This window comes from Coenobita brevimanus, chromosome 16, assembly GCF_032717465.1.
Source record: "Coenobita brevimanus isolate Jiangsu-jjx chromosome 16, ASM3271746v2, whole genome shotgun sequence".
Classification (NCBI taxonomy): Eukaryota; Metazoa; Arthropoda; class Malacostraca; order Decapoda; family Coenobitidae; genus Coenobita; species Coenobita brevimanus.
Genome location: NC_136969.1, coordinates 32,613,783 through 32,639,026, shown reverse-complemented (window position 1 = coordinate 32,639,026; position 25,244 = coordinate 32,613,783). Strand labels below are relative to the sequence as shown.

The window sequence follows — 25,244 nt, the reverse complement described above, 5'->3', positions numbered from 1 at the left end:
GATAAGCTGCTAGAACCACGTAAAGCATTTACAACATAATCAAGTAACAAAATAAACTCTTAACTTCTAACAACAATATGTTTACTAGATGGAAGCCTACAATGAGATTCAGTTCAGACATTCTATTATAAACATTACTACAGGCTCATGCTGCAAAAGAATTATAGTATAGGCCTTTAAGTATGGATATTCAGAATTTTCTAGGTCACTACTATGCTGTATAAGAAAAATCTTGTATCTTATACCTACCATATAGTTGGAATACATTAAGGCTACTCATTATGATCTAAGAAAAATTGTACAGTATAAAACATCGTCAGATGTAATCTGAGCTTCAAAGAGTAAAGTAAGTAAGTAAGGGACAATCTGATATTGCTGTTCTTTGTACAGTTCTGTTAAAAAGAAAGCTATTTATAAGTTTATCAAAATGTACTTAAAATTTTCTACCTGTACCATGTCTATAAATATACAAAAATTAAAGACAGCACTGAATGTTCCTTAAAAATGTCATTTTTCCCTGATGCACCGTCTACTGTACTAAAAATGTTCGTGCAGTGTCACGAAAAGTAACTTAACTCTTTAATTTTGTATTGAAAACAAAATAACTGGAATTCTAACATATTACTATGAGTTCAAGAGAGTAAATGACTGATTTGTACTGAGATTCTAAAATGATTAACTACAGGTTCTATACCAAAACTGATAATGCACAAAGTTTTCCTCTCTATTATACACATAAAACATGTCCATAGAAAGTCTGTCTATATTTAACAGTAGTATTCTAGATCGCTAAACAGCAACTTTGGCACTTCTTTTAGGTCCACAAAATCAAAGCTTACAAGAAAATGCATTCAAGTATGCCTTTTCATAGTATGGTATCAACAAAAATAAATAATAACTGTCTTTTCATGAATGGCAATGCTTAAGTATCCTTCTGATGGCATGATGTTCATTGCTGCAGCAATTTCACAATACAGTACACAAAGGTCCACATTTGCATCAGCTTAATAAGATTTTCTGGCACCTCTTCTTTATCAGTTTATTCTGAATGCTACAGTTTGTTACTCTAGCAGCTATCATTCATATCTTTGACTCTTTCATGGCTGGAACATTTAGAGTACTGTACTCTATTAAATTCCAACTAATGCCAGTTCCAGGATTATATCTAGCAGAAAGTCAATCACAAGAGCCTCAGAGTTAGTAATGCCACCAATAATTCTCTTGGTTGGCATAACTCCAATATTGTAATCTATTCTAGCAAACACTACTGAATGGGTATTGCAGAATGAGTTGCAAGAGCCTAGGCATGTTAATATCAATAGAGAGTAGTGTGTATACAGCACTTTCAGTGCTAATACTAACTGCAGAAATAAAACTATAAAGATGAGGTGTAAGAATACTATATTCACCATCAGGCAACTTGTATGGCAAACTTGTCTCTTAAGCACAACCCCTTTCCTGAAGTTGCCGCCGTAAGTCCATGGCCTCCCACTCTGAGGGGCAGGTGAGGGGGCAGAGCTTAAGAGAAGTTGTTTGGCAGCAGGTATAACATACCACTGCAGAAATAAAACTGTTAAGAAGAGGAGAATGAATGCTTAAACACCAAATACAGAAATAAAATTGTTAAGATGAGGTGCTAAAGAGTTGCCTTAATCAATGAGAATACAACTATGATACAGCACAGGCACTCCTCATTATAGGTAAAGGAGGTGCACCTGCATCTCAAAGCTTCATCCCACAACTGTACTGTAATATGGGAGATGCACTGAATCTAGCATTTTATGTAGCAATGGAATTTTAATAAACATTCTTTCAATTATATGTTTTGGACTTACTTGAGAAAAGAACAAGGACTTATCATAAGGATATGTTGTACTGTACCTTGCAAATGCATACTCACACCAATCCAACCTCTTTCTTGATCAGTAATTCTGCACATTAGACCTAACTACAGATTTTCTACTTGTACTCTTAGTCCTTCCTAGTTGCACATGATAATACATACTAGTTACCTCCCTTAACCCCTTTTCCTTTTATTTCCATCTGTTCTTCTTGGCATATTTCCTCACTAACCACACTTCATCTCCTATTTATGTAACCCCCTAATTTCAGTGACACTTTAATAAATCAATTCTTACTAGATATCACCAGGAGTCTACTTAGTTTAAGAAATATCTTTCAAACCGGACAGGATAGATACAGCCTTTACTGATCCATTCACCATTCTGAAGCTCATGCCACACTGAATAATTCATGTGATGGTACCCTGATTAATTTAAAAAATACATGTTGAAGGCATGAAAAGTATCTGCCATATCAACTGTTAAGGTCAACAGCGGTTGGCTTCATTGCTTAATGTTCTTTTCTTCCCACTGATATCATTACTTTTATCACTTAACACTTTTAGCCACAGGAAGCTATCTTCTGACTGAAGCATTTTTCTCAGCGACAGACTCTTTGGTCTGCACAGATTTGAAATTGCCTAAATAAACCCCTTCAATATGTGAGGTCTTTACCAAGATGAATAAAATGATCTGGAAGGAGCAAGGATAAACTATAAAATAAACTAAAATGTGCATCATCAGGATTCAAGGAGTTATTTTCAACACACAGTATTTCAAACTGTCTGACCACAAACAACTCACACACTACACTGTACCTGTAATCTAGCCGGAGTTTTGGATAACCAGCACAGTAGGGGGAACAGTGGAGGCAGCACTGTTCCAGGCCTCATTAAATGTGTTGGCGTCCATCATATTTTTGGCACAGAAATACGTAAGTTGTGTCCCTCGCAGTAGTATGTCCGTCACCGCCTGAGGATAATAAGTCAAGTACTGTAACGTATCAACATTTTTCCAGCCAAAAGATACACTTTAGAGACATATTCTAAGTGGCATAGGCTTCATAACACCTCTTCCTTACTGATATAATTTGTATTTTATGCCCAAACATTCTCTTCTACATCATTCATATTATTTTAATATCAACATAGTTTGCATCAACATCACCTATGAGGATACTGGGGTGTCATATGCAGAATATATCACTTGGTAAGATGTGTTATGAAACCTTAAAAGCCACTTAGAACATTGCCCTCAGTTCCATTATGCTACTATCAGATAAAAATGAAAAAAAAGAAAAAATGAGGTGGAGCTAAAATTACAGTAGAATGAGTGATGAATGAATACATGTCTAGCCAATTTTCCTGGGTATGCTGCTGAGCCCTCCTTTCATGCTTTCTCTTACCTCGCTTTTTTAAATCCTACCTCAAGCTGTTCTTAGGTTGGAGAAATGGTTAATGATGATGAAACCCCCTGCCAGGAAAGGGCTTAAAAGCTCTCTTCACTGACACCTTTCCATAATGGACATGCTTTAAAATATTCTTCAGCAGACAGAAACCCCTGCCAGTCAAGATTTCTAGAGCTTTATGTACCAACAGTCTAGTGCCATTTGATGTGGCAACTCAACAGATAGGCATGCAACTACGAAGCAGCCTAGAAACACTATCATGGTCATCCTTCATCTTGATTTAGGAACCCAAAGAAGACTGCTCATGAGCAGCAGGATATGAGGAGGTTGTGCAGGGTATTAAAGATTGTGTGTAGGGATATAATGACTGGTCATACTATTTCTAAACATTTTAAGAGTGTAACTATTAACTAAATGAGACAGTTGATTCCACTCTAGCATTGTTCAGGGGAAAAATGAGCATTTGAAGATGTCTCTGTGCTTGTTAGATGTCCATGGTATTTTAAGTTGTGGATACTTCTGGTGGAAAATTTATGTACAGGATGTCAATGCCACTGTCCATGTCAGCTAAGTTATTTGTGATTTGTATGACATCTGTTTCATTATTCTTGCAAGTGGGTCTAGTTTAACATCCTGTTTTAACAAAGTAACTGATGTGGCTGTAATCATGCCTGGTATGTCCTGTAACTTTGTTTTGTATCTTCATTCATTCATTCATTTATAAAGTCTCCAACATGCTTGCATGTGTTGGTCTTGGTCACATAATGGGCTATTCACTCTGCTCAATGTCTAACAGCCTCTCTGTTTAGTCCCGTATCCCTAAGGTCACACTTGATGACCTCATCCCAAGTCTTTTTTGGTCTGTCTCTTGCAACGCAATCTAAACATTCACACCTCTTGCCCTGCACACCTAATTGCCATATTCTCTTCACATGCACAAACCATCTCAATTTATCTCTTCTCATCACAACACTAATATATTCAAGTCCCATCCTTCCTCTCTTCATTCAAGGCCTCAGTTATTATTCCTGCGAATATGTAGATTACAGAGTGTTGCATTATCTTGACTGGGGTTGAACAAATACAGTATTTTATAAATAAAGCACAAGACTTTCCAGGAAGGCACTGGCACTATCAGCATGACAACTTCAACAGGCTACTGTATCTTTTGATCATACCTATCTATCTATCTACTGCCAGACGCCTCAATCCCGTTCGGGGTGACCACAAACAAATCGCCTCCACGTCGCCCTGTCCCCCGCAATTTCACTCCCCTGCTCCCAACTCACATCCCCCTCTCTCATATACCTCTCCACCACAGGTGGAAATAAGTACTGTATGGTACACTTCTGTACAATGGAAGCAAAGTGACTTACAGCCATAGGTGGGAGACACACAGTGAAGGGGATGAGCATGATGTACCACCAAGCACAGAAGCCAGCCACCCATATAGCAGCAAGCACCAGAAGAATCAGCCATATTATCTGCCACAGAATGCCACCTGATCCTGTGCTCTCTGACGTTCCTCCACTGCCACCTTGACCCATTATGTTCTAGTACCAGTAATCTGCTGACAAAATTAGACATCATTACAATCACCTCAACAACTTACCCACCTAAGGATGGGGTGAGGATGGGTTGAGAAAGCAAGGATGTGAGAAAATATGAGAGAGAAAACAGTAATCAAAAACAAGTCCAGTAAAATAAGTCATAATGCATTCACTCACCATACAAGCCCCCTGAATCCTTACTCCATAATCTTCAAAACTAGACTCAGTAAATAAATCCAAGGAATGGTTGCATTTTACTGCTTACAGCCTTACACAGTGCCACTCAGGGACTAATACTGTGTCAATCCTTTATTAAATACTACATCTATAAAGAGCAAGGTAGTCTTGCCCCAGGACCCTGCACTCCTGAAATGGTTATAAAGATGTGACACTGAGTTGTTCTTGTTGTTGTTGTGCTACCCCAGTCTGTCTGATTGTGCAGACTCATCAACCACAGGCAAGCAACCACCCCTGCAGGACGATCCTGTGCAGTAATCAATGTTTCCATGAGGCAAACAAGGATTAGTGTAGAGATTTGGATTTTGCATCTGCGCATCACCCAGTTAACAGGAACACAAGGATAGTCTCCATGTCACCCCATTATCTGGTGATTACTATCCAGCATGGTCAATACTGTAGTTTCCAGAGTAACAGGAAACCATATGGCTTGTCACTCAGTGTAGTGCCACCTGCAGTGGAAAGAAGAGTACTAAATAGTGACTGAAAGGATGACAGAAACAGGAAGATAGAAGGACACACAGAAAAAGAATGACAGACATGAGGGAAGAACCTGACAACACTACATCACCTACCACTGCAACACTGAGTAAATCCTATCAACCCGAGTTATACATCTCATAATTATGAAACTATTCTCATGATCTCATAATCCTTGAATTTAGTTTAGAACAAACACTAAGTCTTAAGTCAGTATAATTACCAAATCATGAACATAAACACACCGAGGCTAGGGATGTTTTTGTCTTTTTTTTTTTTTCTTTTCTTTTTTTTTGCCATTTTCTGACAGTGACATGGAGGGACAGGTTGGCAAATGAAGACGTGAAACGACGTTGTGGGATGTGGATGTGATTGAGAAAAGTTGGAGAAATACACTGAGATGGTTTGGACATGTGGAGAGAATGGAGAATGAAAGACTGACTAAGAGGGTGTGTGTAGGTGAAGTGGAGGGAGGGAGAGGGAGGGGGAGACTGAGGATGAGGTGGAGGGATGGAGTTGAGAGGTATATGAAGGAGGGGGGAGTGGGCTGGAGGGAGGACAGTCAAATGGTGGGTGACAGAGCGACTTGGAGGCATTTTGTCTGCAGCCACCCTTTGCAGGATTAGGGCATCAGGCTATAAGATAGATAGATGGATTCATTCACCACAGGATAGATTTTTCAAAGAGGAGTAAGATACAGAAGTGTTGGAAAAACCTACAATCCGAGAGGCCTTTCTTAAGTTGAGAGCACACACACCACTTGTCTCTCACCCCCTGTGACTTCCCCTCTAGAGGATGTCCCTTGCTTGGCCCACCCCTCCTGTGGCCAAGTGGGACATCCCTCCTGTTCTCCCCATAGAGACAGCCCCCAGGAGGAGCTACACCTGGAGGAGGTCTGGCAAGGCCCCATCGTGACCCCGGGGGTTCAAGCAGTGCAGCCGGTGCCCAGACAAGACCACCTGCTATCGAACTTTCGAAGGAGAGGACGCCGCAGAACACCCCTGACGGCGACCCGACCCAAGGGAGACTGCAGTCCCCGGACTCCCCGAGACATCCCCAGGACCCCGGGGCATGACCTCCCCAGCTCCAATGGATGACAACTTCCTCCCCAGAGTGGGCACAGGCAAGCGCGCCTACTCACCCTATTCAGTCCCAGCCCTAAAGATCAAACTCCCCACAGAGGCCCCACTAGAGAAGGGCCCCTCTCCACACCACCCAGCAGCCCACTCCAGATGACGCGGCCCCCAAGAGTAGTCCCGTGCCCTCTAAGGGAAGGCACACCCGACGGGAACCCTTCCACACCTGGCCGACACCAATAGGCAGCCCGAGACCAGCAGCCCCATCAGAGTCCTCCGGTCCAGACACTACTTCTGAACCTGTTCCGGTCCAGACACTACTTCTGAACCTGTATAGCGTATTGTGACCAAACTGTATTCACACTGTATTCAGTGGTGTACGAATATAAGATAATACACGTGTAAGGTTGGTTGACCAGAGTTTTTATGCCCTGTTCCTCTCGTAGTGTATTCTAGTTCCGGTCTCGAAAGAGAGCCCCGGCTCCGTAGCTAGTGTTCTTAGGACGAGAAATCAACAAAAAACACCTATAACGGGAAGTTTTCGAAATGTTCTTCATGGTTACTGCGGTTTCAGGAGACTAGAGGAAATTTTTGTTTTACTTGCTTGTAACAGCTTGTTTATTTACACTGATAGTCTCATCCTTTCATTACTTACTTCAGTTAATGTGTTGTTTAGTGTTTTAATTACTGTTTAGTGATTTGCATTATGGACATAAGGGGAATAATAATAATAAAAGAGGGCGAGGCTCTGTAAATTCTGCATCACACCTTACCAGATTTTGGAGGGCCCCTCAAGGTGCCCCCAAATGCCTAGCTAAATGTGAGTGGCAAAATGTGATTTATCTGACTGAAGAGGTTAATACAACATGACAATGCTAATATCGTCTCGATAATCATACTGTGACACCTGCTGCAAAACTGGACATATTTGGTTATCAGACAGGTGCCAGTACTTTCCTTTCAGTCTATATATAGCTGTGGTGCTTTTATTAACCACTGCTTTATGCGTAACTATTATTAGTCCTCGTGGGAAATACAAGGTTTTAAGACTTTACAAATACCTCGGTAAGTAACCCTAATTTTACTGACAGTGGATAGCGTTGAACCCGCATACCTTCTCGCGTGCGTGGTTTATCTCCGTTTTTGCTCGCATTCAGAAATTTCACTCTTTCATCATCATTTCTCCATTAAATGTATTCTAGAAGGTAATTCTCGAGTGCAGTATTACAATGAAAGGATCAAACTTTATTAACATGTCACACACGAAATTTCTCCCCGGAAGAGACAGATGCCGAGGCCGAGATGTTTGTCTAAATATAAGATTGTTGCCGCTCTTTCCACATTTTTACTTAAATATAAAACAGAACGCTTAACTATGTTCTTCCATCACTTACAAGTCGCAAAAGCATAAGTGCTTCTACATGTGGGAAATATGGCTTTAGAATCCTGTCAAACATGTTAAAAATAAATAAACGTTGACATATGTCCGCATGTGTCATCGACGAGCAACAGTTGGGAGACTGCCCGCCCACATCCACTTGTCTTTTTCACTGCTTAACAACCACAACAATTAACAAACACACACCATGTCACACCACAGATCGCCACATCACACCACGCTGTGTGAGTGCAAAAGTATCTCGAATTAAATAGATAAATCAGAAGGGAAAAAAATAATAAAGACTCTATCCCCTCCTCACCTTCCTTTTCCACCACCTTGCACAGCACTACACTCACACAGTCACCACTATCAGGCGCTAGCGCCTAGCGGATGGGAAGAGTTACCAAATCCAAATATACCAATATCCCTAATCTTGCCTTCAAAAATTGCAAGAATATCACTAATCAAAAAACACACAATATAGATGAGCTGCTAACAAAAACTAGAATATCGCGAAAATTGGTAAAACATCTCCAGAATATCACAATAGTTGATAAATACAGTACCTTTGGATCTAGCAGAAAGAACGCTAACTTGGGAACCCTGTGGCGAGGTCTGTAGGCGTGTTGCCTTAACGTCCTCATATTACTTCAATATATTCAGACTTGTATTCAATGCATCCTGACATATGATCACATTTTTTTGCTTAGCTCATGTAAAACTGATAATTACAGTTATCCTAACATCCATTAACAATAAAAACTACATTTGATGACGTGTCAGAACTTTCCTAATTGTTTCGTTTTATTCCTGTATAATTTCGTCAGTTAAACCCCGTTCTTGATACGAAGGAATATGAGACCGGACTAAAGTAAACAGACTTCTTAGTTTGTATGTGCTGCTCATTACTTGTATCACTAAAAACGTGCACTGCTAAATTCTAAATCACTTTCTCTGAGTTCAGGATACATGCTGCACGTACGATAGGATAGGTTACTGCTCGTGTATCTTTCGAGTTGAAATTCCCAACCATTCCTACCTCAGCCTGACTTCATACTTTTTATCTCAGCCTTGCTAGCTCCAAGTGATTTTATTCAGCATATGGTAGACGTTTCGATGTAAAGGGCTTAATACAACCTTCATTAGCCCATCAGTAGAGACGGCAGAAAAAGTAAATCGGACTAAACGGCCAAAAGCGGACTCAGTGTAGCTTGTTTCACTAAGCAAAAAATGTCGATCCATAGCTTAATCAATCAACTAGTTTCATAGGACCATTAACTTGAACCGCAAAGAGTAAGATAACTGCCGATTGGAATATCGCTTCTATAATAGCTGAAACACATATCACGTGAAGTTATGGTACTGCATAGAAACCCAGTTTTATTTTCAGGTCCTCAACTCCTGAGGGGCGATTTATCTACTTTACTCTGGCTATCAGTCGCTGACGAAGAGTTATACGTGGTGGACCCGGTTGAGCAGCTGCGATGTCCAGCCGGGAGCCAGACTTCTTATTTTTCTGCACCCCGCTGTGGGAAGGAGCCTGATCCAATCCTGGTGAGGCTCTGTCTACCATAAGCGGGTGCCAGCTCTCTACTGTCTGTACTTGTAGGACGACCCGACAGAAGCAGTTGCATACCTGTGGTCGACGAGTTCACTCGGCTAGACAAACCGGGGTTAAGCAACAACAATACTCTGGCTATCGCCTGCCGATATTACCCGCCAGCTGAGACTGTAGCGTAGCCAGAAGGTCGATCGGGAGGCATACTTCCGTTCTGTATGCGTACTCGTCTAACCATCGGGAACCCTCAGCCAGAAACGACGCCAACCCTTCGTTTCAGTCGTCTCGAAAATATGCTCAATGTGTTTCCTAGGCAAAATTACTCATCGTATCGTAACCTGACCTTCATCCATCCATCCATCATCCAGTCTCACTTTAAAGTGAGCAACTTAATGACAGACATCAGCGTCATAATAGACGTGGTCCGTTCACGTCAGGAGTTCGTTCCTTTCAGGTGTCTACTCAGAGTGGGGATGGTCAGTACAGGGCGTGACAGGTTGCTTCACTGGATTCATCGCTTAAGCAGCTTTAGGATGAAGTTACAGACTACTGTACACCATAACCGCAGCCAAGATTTTGTTGTGAGGGGGGGGGGTGATTTTTGGTTGTCATTGTTCTTGAGATATACGTGCTTGGTATTATTGTAATATTATCTGTATTAATTTTTAAAAATGTACCGTATTATATGCTAATTAAGGAAAGGACCCCGGAAGTAATAATTAATATCGAATGATTAAATAAAAATATAAATAACTGACAACATAACTACCTTCCCTTTCATTGCTGTATGAGTAGAATGTGGGGGTGAACTCCTCCGGCCTTCTCCTTGGCTGCGCCCATGCTGTGCGTACTCTATACTCTACATACAAATTCATACTGTATGGCATGTACCTGATCTCGTACTCACGTCCAGACACATCGGAGTGTATAAGAATATGCAGATATGGTAAGGTGGTAGGCTACATACAATGACTCATTTAGGCATACAGTCGTATATGCGTGCAGACGCGTATTTTCACAAGCACATATGAATACCTTCACATATAGATAGACTCACACGCATACTTTCATAGTGAGGCACATATCGGTAGGGTCACGAACAAAACACCGTCGACACTCCTTGCCAACAATAACAGTGAATCTTTAATAATACATAAAACATGTCCACCAGTTGTAATGAAGAATATAACAAGAGAGACGGACGCTATGGTAAGGTAAGGTTCTATGTAATTGTGAAAATTCTGTTAGGTAACAGAAGCATAATGAAGGCAGTGTTTGCAAATTTATGCTAGTTATTACGTTCACATGCACGTAACTGCGGACACACAAATTCGGGTAAACGCTTGCACGCACTCGCTACTCCCTTTAACCTCTCCCTCTAACACACACACACACACACACACAAGGGCGCCGGCAGCGATGGGACAACGGCGAGCACTATTTTTTCATAGAAGGGGAGCAAGCGGAGGGTTTTGTCCCCCCCCCCCCGAACATCTCGTCTTGAACTCATCACAGATAATTATTATATATCGCACAAGAAAACAATAGATACATATGTTACAGTATATTGTTGTTCACAAAAGTAGTTTCCCTATACTGGTCAGTGAAGTACTTGCTTCTGTGTAACAAATAATTATTTTCCCTAGGCCTCTATGTGTCTGGCAGTGTCCTATTTGAAATTAAATACTCTCCCAACATAGTTGTTTCACCTGCACTTACAGTTTTAATCACCAGTACTGTATTCGCAAGTTTTATAGATCCGATTTCTGTATCTTTGTTTGCTTGTTACCGAAGAACAGCAAAAAAGGCGCACCGGAGTGCAATTTTTGTTATAGCAAGGTAACATTAAAATGCTCTGACTTGAAGAACAGTACAATTTTCAGTCCAGTCGGGCCACCAGTTCCCGAGTTATGGCTCATTTCTTGCCTTTAGCTTCAAAGTTAGAATTTGCTTTTAGTGGAGAAAATGGATTCTTTCTTGGTCTGGCATTGAAATTACCAACATGACAGGAGAAAAGAGTGACTTGTTTGTCGTATTATCATTGTCGTCTCTCCTTCCTCTCTCCTTATACTCCTAAAACTGTATGCTATTATGTTATAATACAATTTAGTATAAAAACAAATACTACTATCCTGCCTCTCTGTCTCTCTCTGTCTCTCTCTCTCTCTCTCTCTCTCTCTTTGTTTAACGGGTGTCCCAGCAGGATAAAAGTAAGGGAAAATTCCTTCCTCGGTCTCGCTCACGGCATGAATAATTCAAAAATCTGTTACCTTCCGACTGAAAATAGGAATTGACGACACAGAGCGAAGGCCGCCGAAGGCGGCCTTTAAGCTAGTATATATAAACCCACACTGCCTGTATCTATGCCCCCTTCCCCCCCCCAAGTTGGAATACTTCCGGCGCTACTACAAATACAAACAGGTATTCACTGTTGTATATAAGCATTTATGTACCGATGTAAGTAATATAGCCTTGATAAATGATCGTGTATTAAGTGAAACCACAGAACAATTAACTTGATAGGTCATATAACGTGTGTGTGTGTGTGTGTGTGTGTGTGTGTGTGTTTAATGAATTATTCGACTGCGCTTTAGTATGAAATAGGTACAAAATTACGGTTCGATATAATGGAAGGTCATCGAAGGTATGGTACGAAATTACGGTACGTTTATTATCCTTTTTTAAAGTCAGGTACAGAAATCTTACCAGACCGCATTGCTTGAAAATCGCCTAAATTAACGTCGAGGGTACTCAAAAAACAACTATTGTATATGCTTTTTACTTTAACCTGGGCCAGATTTTCGTCCTTTTGCATCTTATTTCACTTAGCTCAATGGCAGAATAAGATTACTATGGTTCTATGTCTTTTCCAAAGAAGTTCTTCATGACTAGCATCATGTTGTTAATCTATTGTTACAACTATGCATTCAGGATGGAGGGGTGAGTTTTAGGCCAAATTAGAATTCAATGGATATATTACTTAACTCACATCATGGTTTTCACAACTGAGTGTCAGATATTAGGATTTGTGTACACTTTCGCCATCTCTGATCTAAAAATACGTTTACGACCCACTTGAACCGAGTGATGTATAGCAGCGCTTAACATAAACAAAGTAATGACGTCAAAGCCTGCAATCTCGTTGGTGAGAATTTCGTACCGCCTCATCTTCAGCGGTTTATTCTGTGCATCACTCTACCTCCTTCATTTTATTGAGGCAAATGTGTCAATATCAAATATAAATTAACTAGAAATTACTCAGAAAGCGCATACGCCAACTCCAATAAAATGTATGATTTACTGTCGTATTTCCTCTTTCCTACCAGACGAATACTTTTACGGTGTCGCAGTCAACTAATTCTGTAGTTGTTTCATGCCATATTACAGTTTCATAGAATGCATACCTCCTCCAACGCTAGTAATATTTTTTAACAATCCTGCATCTGGATCCGGATCCACCTCATAATCTAATCAACTTTTCCTTGGCCCACTACCCACTTATCCACTAGATTTCACTGACATCCGATTAGAGAGAGAGAGAGAGAGAGAGAGAGATCTAGTACACAAGCAGTCACCGGTAAATACGTAACCTCCGTCCAACTTACAACAGGAGAAACTATTAACCTCTTCAGTGCGATGACTCCTTTTTGTAGTCATTACACTAGCGCCTACGAGTTAGCTGGTGAGGTATTGTTTTGCTGTGTGTGTGTGTGTGTGTGTGTGTGTGTGTGTGTGTGTGTGTGTGTGTGTGTGTGTGTGTGAACAAAATAATTCAGTTTTGATGAGCATGGACCAAACCTGGTGGAAGGACTGAGTGCTTTTTCAGGGGATGACTTTTTTTTTAACAATTGATCAAAGGTCAAGGTTACATGGCCAGGTAAACGTAAATTATTTTTATTTGATTTAAACCAAACTTAGTGGAAGTGTTAGGGGTAAGACAAGGATAGAGGTATTCGACTCTGAAAACAGTCGATTGGAGATTAAGCACACAGGGCAAGATCAAAGAGTCGACCCAATAACTCATGCAGTTTTGATGTGATCTGGAACGATGTTAATGAAAGGGTTGAAGGTAAGACAAAGCAAGGATGAAGGGATTCGATTTTGAGCAGAAACTAACTCAAACAGCTCGCCCCAATTTTTACCGATCTTGGTGGAAGGGTTGAGGGCCAGGCAAGGATGGAGTAATTCGATTTTAAGAGTAGTTAGGCTATAAGATCAAAGTCACAGAGCAAAATTAAATGTTTAGTCTTTGGACAATCTGTAGAATACTGATGGTACCATGTCTGAATGCTGAATTTTGTTTTTAATGTTACCAGACGAGTTTTCTCAGTTTAGAAGCGCCCCTAAAAAGAAAACCATGAAGCTGCACCTTGCCCGTCCTGTTCCAGGTGTTTCTGGATGTAGCAAGAATAACAAAAACAAAAAAAGTCACTAAATTCGTTAAACAGCGATGTGAAAGTTAAATAGCTGAGGAAGGGGCCCTACGAAGCCTCTTACGCCAACGAGAAAAAGGTTTTATGAGTAGCATTTTTAGTAGCTTTGGAGACTTCGAAACAGCTCTTTCTTAGCGATTTATTCTGCACATTACACCCTAGTATCCTCTCGTGTGTTACTGATATAATGTACGTCGATATTTGAACGATATATATGACTTGCAAAAGAATGTTAAGGTATAATGTACAAAACAGTCGCTAAGATTGAAATGCTACGAAATTTCCATTGACGTCATCACTGAGCATAGGTAGTGACGTATTAAAGTGTACAATGTGTAAAGTTTACATAGTTTCGCAATTTCTTCTGAGAAATTACTGTTCCCTCTTACGCACATTCCGTCAATCAGTCCTTATCTTTCAATCCAGGTGACGTCTTTCTTAGTTCGGTATTCCTGTTGATTAAGGAAGTTCCTAAACACCTTTTCGCGAGTTATTTGTTTTGCTTATTACATGTTACTCTCTTCATCTCTTGTTTAAATCATTCCAACATCTCCATACTATGAGTGAATTATGTACAAAAAGATATTCACCAGCCATCATAAAAAAATAAATCACTAAAGAAGAGGTGTTCGGGAGCTTTGTTACCCGACGAGAATGCGAGCCTTATTTAGTGTCCTCTTGCTGCCACCAGATGATTTTATTCCGCTTACGAAAGGCTAAAGGTGTACTGTCAGTAGATTAGGGGATTTCATAACACCCTTTCCTTTGCGATTTATTCTGTACATTACACCTAAGCGATTTATTCTGCACATTATACCCAAGTGATTCATTCTGTACGTTACACCTAAGCGATTTATTCTGTATATTACACCTAAGCGATTTATTCTGTACACAGTATCTTAATACTGTGTATGAAACTAACGCAAACGTTGTTGATATTAAAACGATATACATAAAAAACAAGAATTATAAGGCGCACTATGCAAGAATAAATCGCTAAGGAAGAGGTGCTACGAAGCCTCCTATGTTGCTCAGAACACGGCACTGTAGCTAACCCTTCCAGTTCGGAAACAAAAAAAAATCTAAGCTGAATAAAATTGTCGGGAGGTAGCTAGAATACAAGAAGAAGAAGAAGAAGAAGAAGAAGAAGAAGAATGATGATGATGATGATGATGATGATGATGACGACAGCGACGACGACGACGACGACGACGACGATAATAATGATAACAGTAGTAATAATAATAATAATAATAATAATTATTATTATTATTATTATTATTATTATTATTATTGTCGTCTTCCTCGTCATCATCATCATCATCATCATCATTATTATTATTATTATTATTATTATTATTATTATTATTATTATATGTTACAAGAGTGAAGGTGTTGCCAGATCTCACAAGTGTAAAGGGGATATATTATTAATTAGATAAAAACCACATAATGTATACATATATTAACCCTAGTTCTAATAAACTGAAAATTATTTGTTGATGTATGTAATTATCCCACTTATTCACCCTGATACACAGTACACACACATTTTTAGATACTGTTCCCCACACCCACGGTCACACAACCACTTTCACACTCACATCCTCTCTCTCTCTCTCTCTCTCTCTCTCTCTCATCCACCTATCTACAGGTATTTATTCATCTATCTTTCTTCCACTGGCCCGCGCGTCCGAGTTGGCAGCTGCTACTTTCAGCCACATTTAAAACACGTACCCTTTCACACACACACACACACACACACACACACACACACACACACACACACACACACACACACACACACACACAAACACTTTCACTCGATCTCAGTCTTCTACCCACACCAACCCCTTCACACGCCCATACCCACACCCACACTCTCTGTCTGTCTGTCTGTCTGTCTCTCTCTCTCTCTCTCTCTCTCTCTCTCTCTCTCTCTTAAGTGTGTATAATATTCATTTTCATACACCTGTTACACACACACACACACACACACACACACACACACACACACACGAACCTAAGAGTAAATGAGTAGGTATGGGCTGAATGTGGATAGTCAGCGAGTATAATGTTAGGGAGAAAACTGATGCGTAGGAGTATATGTGAATTAGTAGGTTAGAAAGTGCATCGGTACATAACTGTGTGTGTGTGTGTGTGTGTGTGTGTGTGTGTGTGTGTGTGTGTGTGTGTGTGTGTGAGAGAGAGAGAGAGAGAGAGAGAGAGAGAGAGAGAGAGAGAGAGAGAGGAGAGGGGGGGGAGACAGAGAAACTGTATCTACTCGTATATTCAAATTCTGTAAATATCATAAAAGCGAGTATCAAAGGATTCAAATATTCAGTCTGCCGGGAACCATCCACTAAAGAAAGACTGGGCATTTCAAAGTGCGGTCAAGGAGGGAGAGGGAGAGCCGGAATTTGGACTTACGAACTTTGAACTTTGCAGCTAAGTCGATAGGCGGAAGGAATCCCACACGCAGCAGCTCTGAAGGGTTAATACAAAAAAGGAGAAAAGAAAAAATATGAAAGACAAAACAGAATAGTCGAACACATTACACTTTCTAACACTAATATAAAAAACAAAACGGAAAAATAGCGCACAAGACGCCCTTCTATTTTTAATCTAATAGCCAAAACAGAAAGCAGAACTCAGAACTCTTTCTAGCACATTTTTCTTCATGAATTTAGCAAAAGGTGCAAAATAAATCGCTAGTAAAGATGTGCTAAGGAACGTGCTAACTTATGTGAGGGTGAGGCGAATCTGTCGCAGAGGGTGTGAACAAGTAAATATTTACGTAATGTTGAAGAAAATGTAAACGGAATGTCTAGTGCAGTCTTCCTCCTCCTCCTCCTCCTGTCTCTCTCTCTCTCTCTCTCTCTCTCTCTCTCTCTCTCTCCTGTATCTTCCATGACCTCTTCCTAACTATTTGTTTGTTCACATTACACATTAATATCCTCTAGCATGTTACTGATACACACTCCGAGCTGAGGTTGCATAAAATTCAATGGGCCTTACTTACGAGGCAGAAATGAGTCTCCTTGGTTTCTATTGTCATATCTACCCTCCAGTCTGACGACATTTGGCCATCAACTGAACTGAAAGCAACCTGAATATAGCAAACGATTTTTTTTTTTTTTTCAGCTTAAGGTTGATGTCGTACAGTAAAGGTCAATGAAGGCAATATTTTACCTATACATTCGAAAAAATCTATCCTAAGGTGAATAAAAACGTCTTTAATTATTAGTAACAAAATAATAAAATGCGTCCTCGAATTGGATGGGTTAAGGTGTATTATGCAAAAATAAATCGCTAAGGAATAAGTGTTACGAAGTTCCCTATGCCAAAGAGATTTCGGCTTTCAGTGTAATATCAGTAATTAGCCTGGCAGATTCCGTAACACCTCTGCCACAGCGACTCACTCTGCACATTAAACCACAGTATTCTCTTGTATGTTACTGATGGAAAACTATATCGATATTGAAAAGATATAAATAAAATACAGGAGTGTGTTAAGGTATACTATGCAAAATAAGAGAAGGCAAAGTATAATATGCAAAATAAAGAGAAGGTTAAGGTGTAATATGCAAAATAAAGAGAAATTTATAATGTAATATGCAAAATAAGAAGAAGAAGGTTAATGTGCAATATTCAAAATAAAAAGTTAAGGTGTAGTAAGTAGAATAAATCGCCAAGGAATAGATGCTACGATGTCCTTTATTTCGACGAGAATATAACTATCACTGTGAGTTGCATGACAGGCAGAAATTAATAAATCTTTGGTGATGCAGCAGACGCAATGTAGAGGGATTACGTCACCTCTCTCTCTCTCTCTCTGACTAACACCTGTACCACTGCCTCACTTATCTACCCACTTTCCCGTCACACCTGTTCTCTACCACCACCACCACAATTACCACACCACCCCTAGCCTCCACTACCTCCACCACAATTCTCCTCCTCCTCCTCGCCCTCCTCGTCGTCATCATCGTCCTCCTCCACATTTTAGGAAACAAAAAATAAATAAATAGAGAAGAAAAGAGTAAAAAAAAATGAAATATTAAAAAAAACAAAATCGTTGGCACAAAAGACTTCACTACACCTCTTCTTCTACAATTTATTTTGCATATAATACTCCTTGAAAAATCTCCTTTATGTTATTTATTCTGCGCGGTCTATATAATGCTCTTGCTTCATCGTGTAGCGGAGACGACCCAGCGTTATCAATGTCTAACTCGTATCATTTATTTATTTCCTGCCCCCACTGCCACATCCTCACCCATATCAGCAGACTGAGCCATTCCCGCAATGCAAAATAGCATCAGGTGAGTTTCCAGTGGAGCGCTATTTACGGCCCATCCTGTACACGCTTAAAATTAACATAGTTTGTGTCTATAATATCCAGTATGATAATAACAATGTTGGTCACGTGGTAGGAATGAGTCCCCTTGGTTACTATGAATCAACCCTCCAATTTGACCACATCTGACCATCAATCGAGCAAAAAGGGGTTAGGGATCATGGAGTTAAGTCACCAGAGTAGCGAAAGGTTGATGATGGCTGTATCTAACCCCTCAGTTTAGAAGTGTCTCCTAAACTGAATAAAACTGTGTATGAGTAGCAAATATGTGATAAAACTGTCATCGTAGGCTAAAGTGCAAAATCAATTGGTGAGAAAAATGGTGATGATGATGATGAGGGGGAGGAGGACGAGGAGGCATTACGAAGTCAGAATAAAAAGAGAATAAGGCAGTTTTTAGCTCGAGACAGACAGACAGACAGACAGATAGATGATATATTGTCCTGAGAAAGAGACAGACAGACAGAGACAGAGGGGGGTGCTGGGTACGAGCCGGGATGAGGAAGCAGACCGGATGTGCTGCCAAGGTCACTTCTGTTAATGATTATTGGGAGGGGAGGGTATGCACCGAGCTGCTTTTTTTTTTTTTTTTTTTAATACATCAAATAATCTAGTACATTCTCAGCTAGGTGTTTGGTAGCTACCGATTCTCTCTCTCTCTCTCTCTCTCTCTCTCTCTCTCTCTCTCTCTCAGGGCCGTATTCTCGTTAGCTTAGATTTCGCAACAGCTACTCAACGATATACTTTTGCTTATTACATCCTTGCATCCTGAAAAGATATTAACAACACAGAAGAGTAGTAAACCAAAACACAGACAATAAATCGCTAAGGAAGAGGTGTTGCTACATCGCCAGCACAGCGAGCAGTTGTAAAGACAGAGAATCCCTATATAGCTAAACTGGAGAGAGAGAGAGAGAGAGAGAGAGAGAGAGAGAGAGAGAGAGAGAGAGAGAGAGAGAGTATTAAGTTTGGATGCAAATGAAAATCAGATGGCAAAGAGTAAGAAAAAGTTCAGTTTTAAATGTATAATTTTCAGAACAGCGCGATAAAAATTCTGATATCTTAAACAACATTTCCGTTACTGGGCAGAAAACACGATAACGTCAGATTATAAGAGAATTTCAGATGGATAAATCAGCCAATAATGCATTTAAGGTTAATAAATGTGCGGAATGTGAGTAATAAGTAACAAAGTGAAGGACATACGTAAATAAATAAATACAAAAGGAGGAAAAAGGAAACGTCCCTAAATGAAGACTTTAAAGCTGAACAACTGTATGGATCGTTGGTAAATAACTGAATAAATAAATAAATAAATAAATAAATAAAAGTAAACGTCGCTAATTAAGTGTTCAAATCTAAATGGAACTCTGAGTATATACTCGAATTCCAGTGAAGGAAATCCATTATTACAACCAGTAGACTATGATTTGTCGTCTGGATGCGTGAATTTCTGCCTGGATCATCTCAAAACCTCTGCACTAACTTAAAGAAAATCTAGTTCTTCCTTAAAAGTCATCACTGTCCAAACTTTTGATGTAGCAATAAAATCTTCTACCAACGATCGCGAAACCTTGCGTGAGTGTGCAGTAGATTTTATTACCATTTTCCCGCCATATTGATCTCTGCTGAGTAATGAATAAAAGCCTAAGTATGATAAGTTAGTGAGAAGTTACCCCATTAGAGATCAGGTGTTTCTCTTAGCTGAAGAAATATCATTTGGAATTATCTACAGAAAATATAAGAGAACTAGGCAGAGTTAATCCTATGAAGAAAAGATACATGGGAATGATAATGCAACAGGAAAAGCCAGGGTTGTACAGGAAAAGTCTGAACTGCATAAAATGAGTCGAGTTGTACAGGAGGACTCGTGAGTTCCAAAGAGTCATAATTGTATAGGAAGATTCTGAGCTGCACAGGAAGAGTCTGAGCTTCACAGGAAGAGTCTGAGTTGCACAGGTAGAACTTGAGGTGCAAAGAGAGAGTCTGTGTTGCACAGAATAAATTTGGTTTGCATAGACAGAGTGTGAGCTGCACAGAATGTGTGAGTTGCATATGAAGAGTTTGAGCTGCACAGGATGAGTCTTAGATGCAAAGGAAGAGAGTCTCAGCTGCACAGGAAGTCTAAGTTACACATGAAAATTCTGAGTTGCAAGTGGTAGGTGGTGGTGTTTGTGGAAGTGGAGGTCATGGGGGTGAGGGGGGTGAGGGAGGTGACGTGGGTGAGGCAGCAACGGCACAAAGGTGTTGCCAAAGACGCTGAAGTCAGCACAAACATGCCATGGTCAGTATTATCAGCATTTAACCTCATCAACAGTTTCCCTTACGATATATTTGTAAACTACACTCCCTTGTATGTTATTTGTTGCATTTTAGCATCGACATGGTTTTCATAAGTAACATACAAGATAATACTCAAGGGCCATGTTATTAGTTACACACTAGTTTGTTCACCTTAACTTGGAGGAAGTTTTAGTCATTTTGCAGCCCATTTTCCGTACCGTAGCTCAGGGGCAAAATAAGACATTACTACGGTTCTACATTCTTTCTACAGCATTTCTTCCTGATTATTACCATATACAGTTGTTAATATCTTGCTACAGCTCAGCATTCAAGATGAGATGACAGTTCTAGGCCAAGGTCAAGTGGACTGAGTATGGCATTGAAGAGGTGCTAGAGAGCCTTCGAAGGTGACAAGAACTGTCTAGCACGACCCTAGTACATTATTTCATCTAACAACTAAAGATTCTCTTAAGCTGAGAATGAGTCTTGGGTGCCTGAGTGTTAATACCGTCATTATCAACCCTCATGGTCGGGGCAATTATTTTATTTCAGTTGGCACTAAAAATTTAATGCTGTTAAGAGATTTGCAGAAGATTTAGAGTAATAAAATGACGCCAATACGACGCCATGTTGCCTAAGAATGCTAAGATGACGCCAGGACGACGCTATGTTACTTAAGAGTTAAGGTGACGCCAATACGACGCTATGCTACCTAAGAGTTAAGATGACACCAGTACGACGCCATGTTGCCTGAGAGTTAAGATGACGCCAAAACGACGTCTTGTTACCTATGAGTGTTAAGATGACGCCAAAACGACGTCTTGTTACCTATGAGTGTTAAGATGACGCCAATACGACGCCATGTTGCTTGAGAGTACTATCATGACGCCAGTGCGATGCCATATTAGCCTTCACGGACACCCGGTCTTGTGTCACCTACATTCCACAACACTACCCGCTTGATTGTCAACATGAGCTGCAGTTTTTCAGTTTATGAGGGCTCCAAGGTTGAGAGAGAGAGAGAGAGAGAGAGAGAGAGAGAGATGCACACACATAACCTTCTTCATAAATCCTTTGTAAGTCACACTCAGAGTAATCCATAACAGAATCCATGCACTTCCAATAATGTTTATTTTAATATTCTCAAAAGCGGCAGTTCTTTATGAAGAAATTTACCAAAACAAAAATACCTGAAACACACGAATGCCATTTATCAACCTACAGTATTGTCATTGAGTCTGAAACTTTTAGTGTACCTGTTGATAATAACAGAAGTATCACATTCACTGACAGAGTATTACCCATACCTATACTGAGAGTTTCTCTCTCTTCACAACAGAACGGTTCTAAAATTATTATAGAACCCTACTTCCCCAGGACCTTGCCAAGTACCGTACAAATATATCAAGACTTTGAGGCAGGACCTTACCTGTTCTCTAGCTGGTTAATGTGTCTCCATAACTTAAAATGTGCCTTCTCATAGTGACAGTGATTCACAGCTTCAGTCCGCTTGTTGGAAATTTCTATATATCTTCATTATACCTTCATCTCTTCACTTTGCTTTCCTTCTTTCATTATGTAACGCCATCTTCACTGTGATGGTATGTTTCCAAGTGGAGGCTCCAGGATTTTTTTTCTCTTTATTGGGTGGGCTTAAGGAGGGCTTCCTGCGAGCAAGGGGAACTGAGGTGACCAAAGCAACGAAAGGAACAATAACTTGCTTCAAAATTACAGGAGGGCTAAGGAAGGACTGAGGGAAATTTGCAGGGGTTTAAGCTCCCAGGCCCTTATCCCCCCTTGGCACCACCTCTGATGTTTCCCTACCTTCGACTTCTTTCCAGCCTTCCCTGGAATTCCTTAATTTCATCTTATTTTCCTGCATTTGCCTCAGTGCCTTACCACTGTGCTTCTCAACCTTCATTATGTATCCTAAATTTCACGAAGCTTTTTACTGTTCCCCAAGAACACAGTATAATAATTTTTAAAAATACTTCAGCAGTACGCATAAAATCTTACCTAAGGGAAGGATTAAAGTCAGTCTGCCCCCCTCCTCCACTCGCTATGTCACAGTTAGGATCGCATTCTAAGTGGTTCAGTTACACTTCTTCCTTGGCGGTTAATTCTGTGGTCTTATGCTACTAATGCAAATTATGTCGATATTAAAGCAATATAGATACCACACAAGCGATACAAAGATGAGATATGCAGAATAAATGGCCACAGAAGAGATGCTGCATAGCCTCCCATGTTCACTGTTTCTGTTCCCTCTCTAGGCCCATAACGATAGGGTGTCATGTCACTTACTAAAACGAAAAAATGGAGAAATTAATTCCCCGAGCTAGACCTTGATCGCTCATATAGCCCCGCGAGGTGAAGGGAGGTCGCTACCTCTCCCAGCAGAGCAGCTACACTGACGGGGCGCGAACTCGATCCTTCGGTCTCGAGTCAGGCCATCTACCACTGAGCGTGCTTCAGGAAGCCTGTTGTTCGAACAGATAATGTCATCGTGAAACCATCATCAGGTAGTTTGAGCAGGTGTAGTATCTCCACTCCCCCCCCCCTTTTTTGGGGGGAGGGGGCTTGAGCCCTTACCCTCCAAACTGTCTATGCACTCAACTCTGCTGAAATAAATTACCCTAAACTCACGAAAATATGGGATTTGGTGTCCTGTTCTCGTGGTAAAGAGGCTTTCTAGCACAAATTTCCCACCCATGTATCCCTACACATGGTAAAACAGCCTCTTGTTTATTTATGCAATTCAGGTCGACAATAGAAATACTATCTATCTATCTATATACCTAGGCTGCTTCCCCCAAGGAAAGGGAGGTAGCCGAGACAGGACGACACACTCCCCATTTACTCATCCATTCAAACACATTCATTCGCATCTTTGCCCCAAAGGGGAGAACGGACAGATCCTCACCACACCACACCGCACAAGGGTCAACTGCGCAATGCAATCAGTGACATCCGCAGCAGGGCCCGACAGCAGAACTGGTTTACCCCTGCCACATCATAACAGACCCATCCCCTTACCCGCACCTGAAATACACAGAGAGGATAAAAGAGAGCAGTAATGTGAAATATGCAAAATATATCGTTAAGAATGAAATGCCAGAACCCCCCAAGCCGACAAGAATACGGACCTTACTGTTCTAACTAGTTAACGAACCCTAACTCCTTTCAGTTCAGCCGACAGCCGAGTGTAGTCAGACTGGATGCGAAATATGACTAATATTCAGTGAGACTCATTCTTACTTCATAACCAAGGCTCATCAGTTTGTTTGAGTGACCCAGTTTCGTTAAGTGAAACTAGACTGGCTATTGCTCTTTCCTTAGCTGTTTCTTATGCATATTACACCGCGATATTCTCTTTTGTATCAATAATGTTCTTCATAATCGTTTATCCATAAAAACTGTACAAATATCAAAGGCGAGGATATAAAAATATACCCTTTACGGTAATCAATCGGTAAGGAAGAAACATAGTTGTTTTGGTTTCATCTAGCGGGTCACTCCCACAGCTTGAATACTAACTCGTGGTTACATGAACTTGGATGAGCGTATAAGTTATTATGCAGGAATGAGTCTTCTTTGTCATTAGTCAAACATACCCTCCAGTCTAAATACGCTTGGTCATCTACTGAGCTGAAAGAGGTTAGGTATCTTTGTCAGGTTAGAGTAATACTGTAGCCTAAACAGAAAATCCCCTAACCTGACGACAATACGGGCCTTGTGTAGTCTATGAGGGTGACCCTGTTGCTACCTTGTGTTTGCCCGGAGGATGTGTTTCAGGTGCCATACTGACAAACAGAGTCAAGCTCAACTGCCTGTCCTAACTAAAATGTGATTTGCTGGAAGAACAAGAGACATGGAAAAATTATGCATTCTACGTTCTTTACTGCTTTGCCATGCTTGTATTTTGTTTCCGTAAAAAAAAAATTAGTTATAACCTGCCTTTTAGCAAACAACCTCGAACGGATCAGCAAACATGTTGTTGTTTGCTTTCCTTTGTGCCACTTTGTACTTCATCCTGCGAATTCTTAGTGACACTGGGTAATTTATTATGTTTATTTGTGAATTCGGACTAAAAAATAAAGAGTTCTGGTTCTCCGTCCTTGATAAAACTTCTGCTACCACGGTTCAACAAACTAATGAAAAATAGCAACTAGGTGATTCAGAAGTGTTTTGTGTGGCATAGGCGGCGTAGTACCAAGTGCCTAGCAATGATATTTTTTTCCATGATACATTTCAGTATTCTCCTATGTTATATATAAAGTTTTATTGTCGACATAGTTTCCATTAGTAACATACGAGAGGATATTGAGGTGTAATGTACAAAATAAATAACTAAGGAAAAGTGTTAGAAAATTTCGAAAGCCATTTAAAATAGTGCTTAGAGTCAATCCAACTGAAACACTGAATGAATAATGATTTCCATTTAAGTCGGTCCAGATAGCATCACTCGGAAATTATATCAACGTTCTATGAGCTCGAAGGCTTTTCATCAAAAATGGATTTCTTCTCAGCATCACAGCATCCCTCATTGGACATAAATAAACAAAAACGAGGACATGTTGTGCAACAGTCCTAGTAGTTTAGCCTCTGTCAGCACGTCAAGGTGGGAGGGTTGGGTG

At 40.4% G+C, this 25,244-nt stretch overlaps 1 protein-coding gene across 2 annotated transcripts; it reads right to left on the bottom strand.

The window, feature by feature from the left end:
- Positions 1 to 499: 499 nt before the first annotated feature.
- On the bottom strand, positions 500 to 4,811 carry LOC145390942 (uncharacterized). Of its 2 annotated transcripts, XM_080265678.1 has the most exons (3): positions 4,626 to 4,811; positions 2,660 to 2,813; positions 500 to 1,570 (listed from the first exon to the last, which is right to left on the bottom strand). In XM_080265678.1, the coding sequence occupies exons 1-2, from the start codon at positions 4,794 to 4,796 to the stop codon at positions 2,667 to 2,669; spliced, it is 318 nt and encodes a 105-aa protein (XP_080121804.1). In that variant the 5' UTR covers positions 4,797 to 4,811; the 3' UTR covers positions 500 to 1,570; positions 2,660 to 2,666. The 2 variants fall into 2 exon arrangements, with proteins under 2 accessions (XP_080121804.1, XP_080121803.1); XM_080265677.1 differs by lacking the exon at positions 500 to 1,570 and having other exon boundaries at positions 2,607 to 2,813.
- Positions 4,812 to 25,244: the final 20,433 nt, after the last annotated feature.

What these genes read in the sequence shown, in the direction of transcription:
- LOC145390942 (XM_080265678.1), bottom strand. Translation starts at nt 4,796, where the DNA reads ATGGGTCAAGGTGGCAGTGGAGGAACGTCAGAGAGCACAGGATCAGGT. An exon ending in TGTGTCTCCCACCTATGGCT is followed by an intron (nt 2,814 to 4,625) that starts GTAAGTCACTTT and finishes TATTATCCTCAG; the next exon opens with GCGGTGACGGACATACTACT.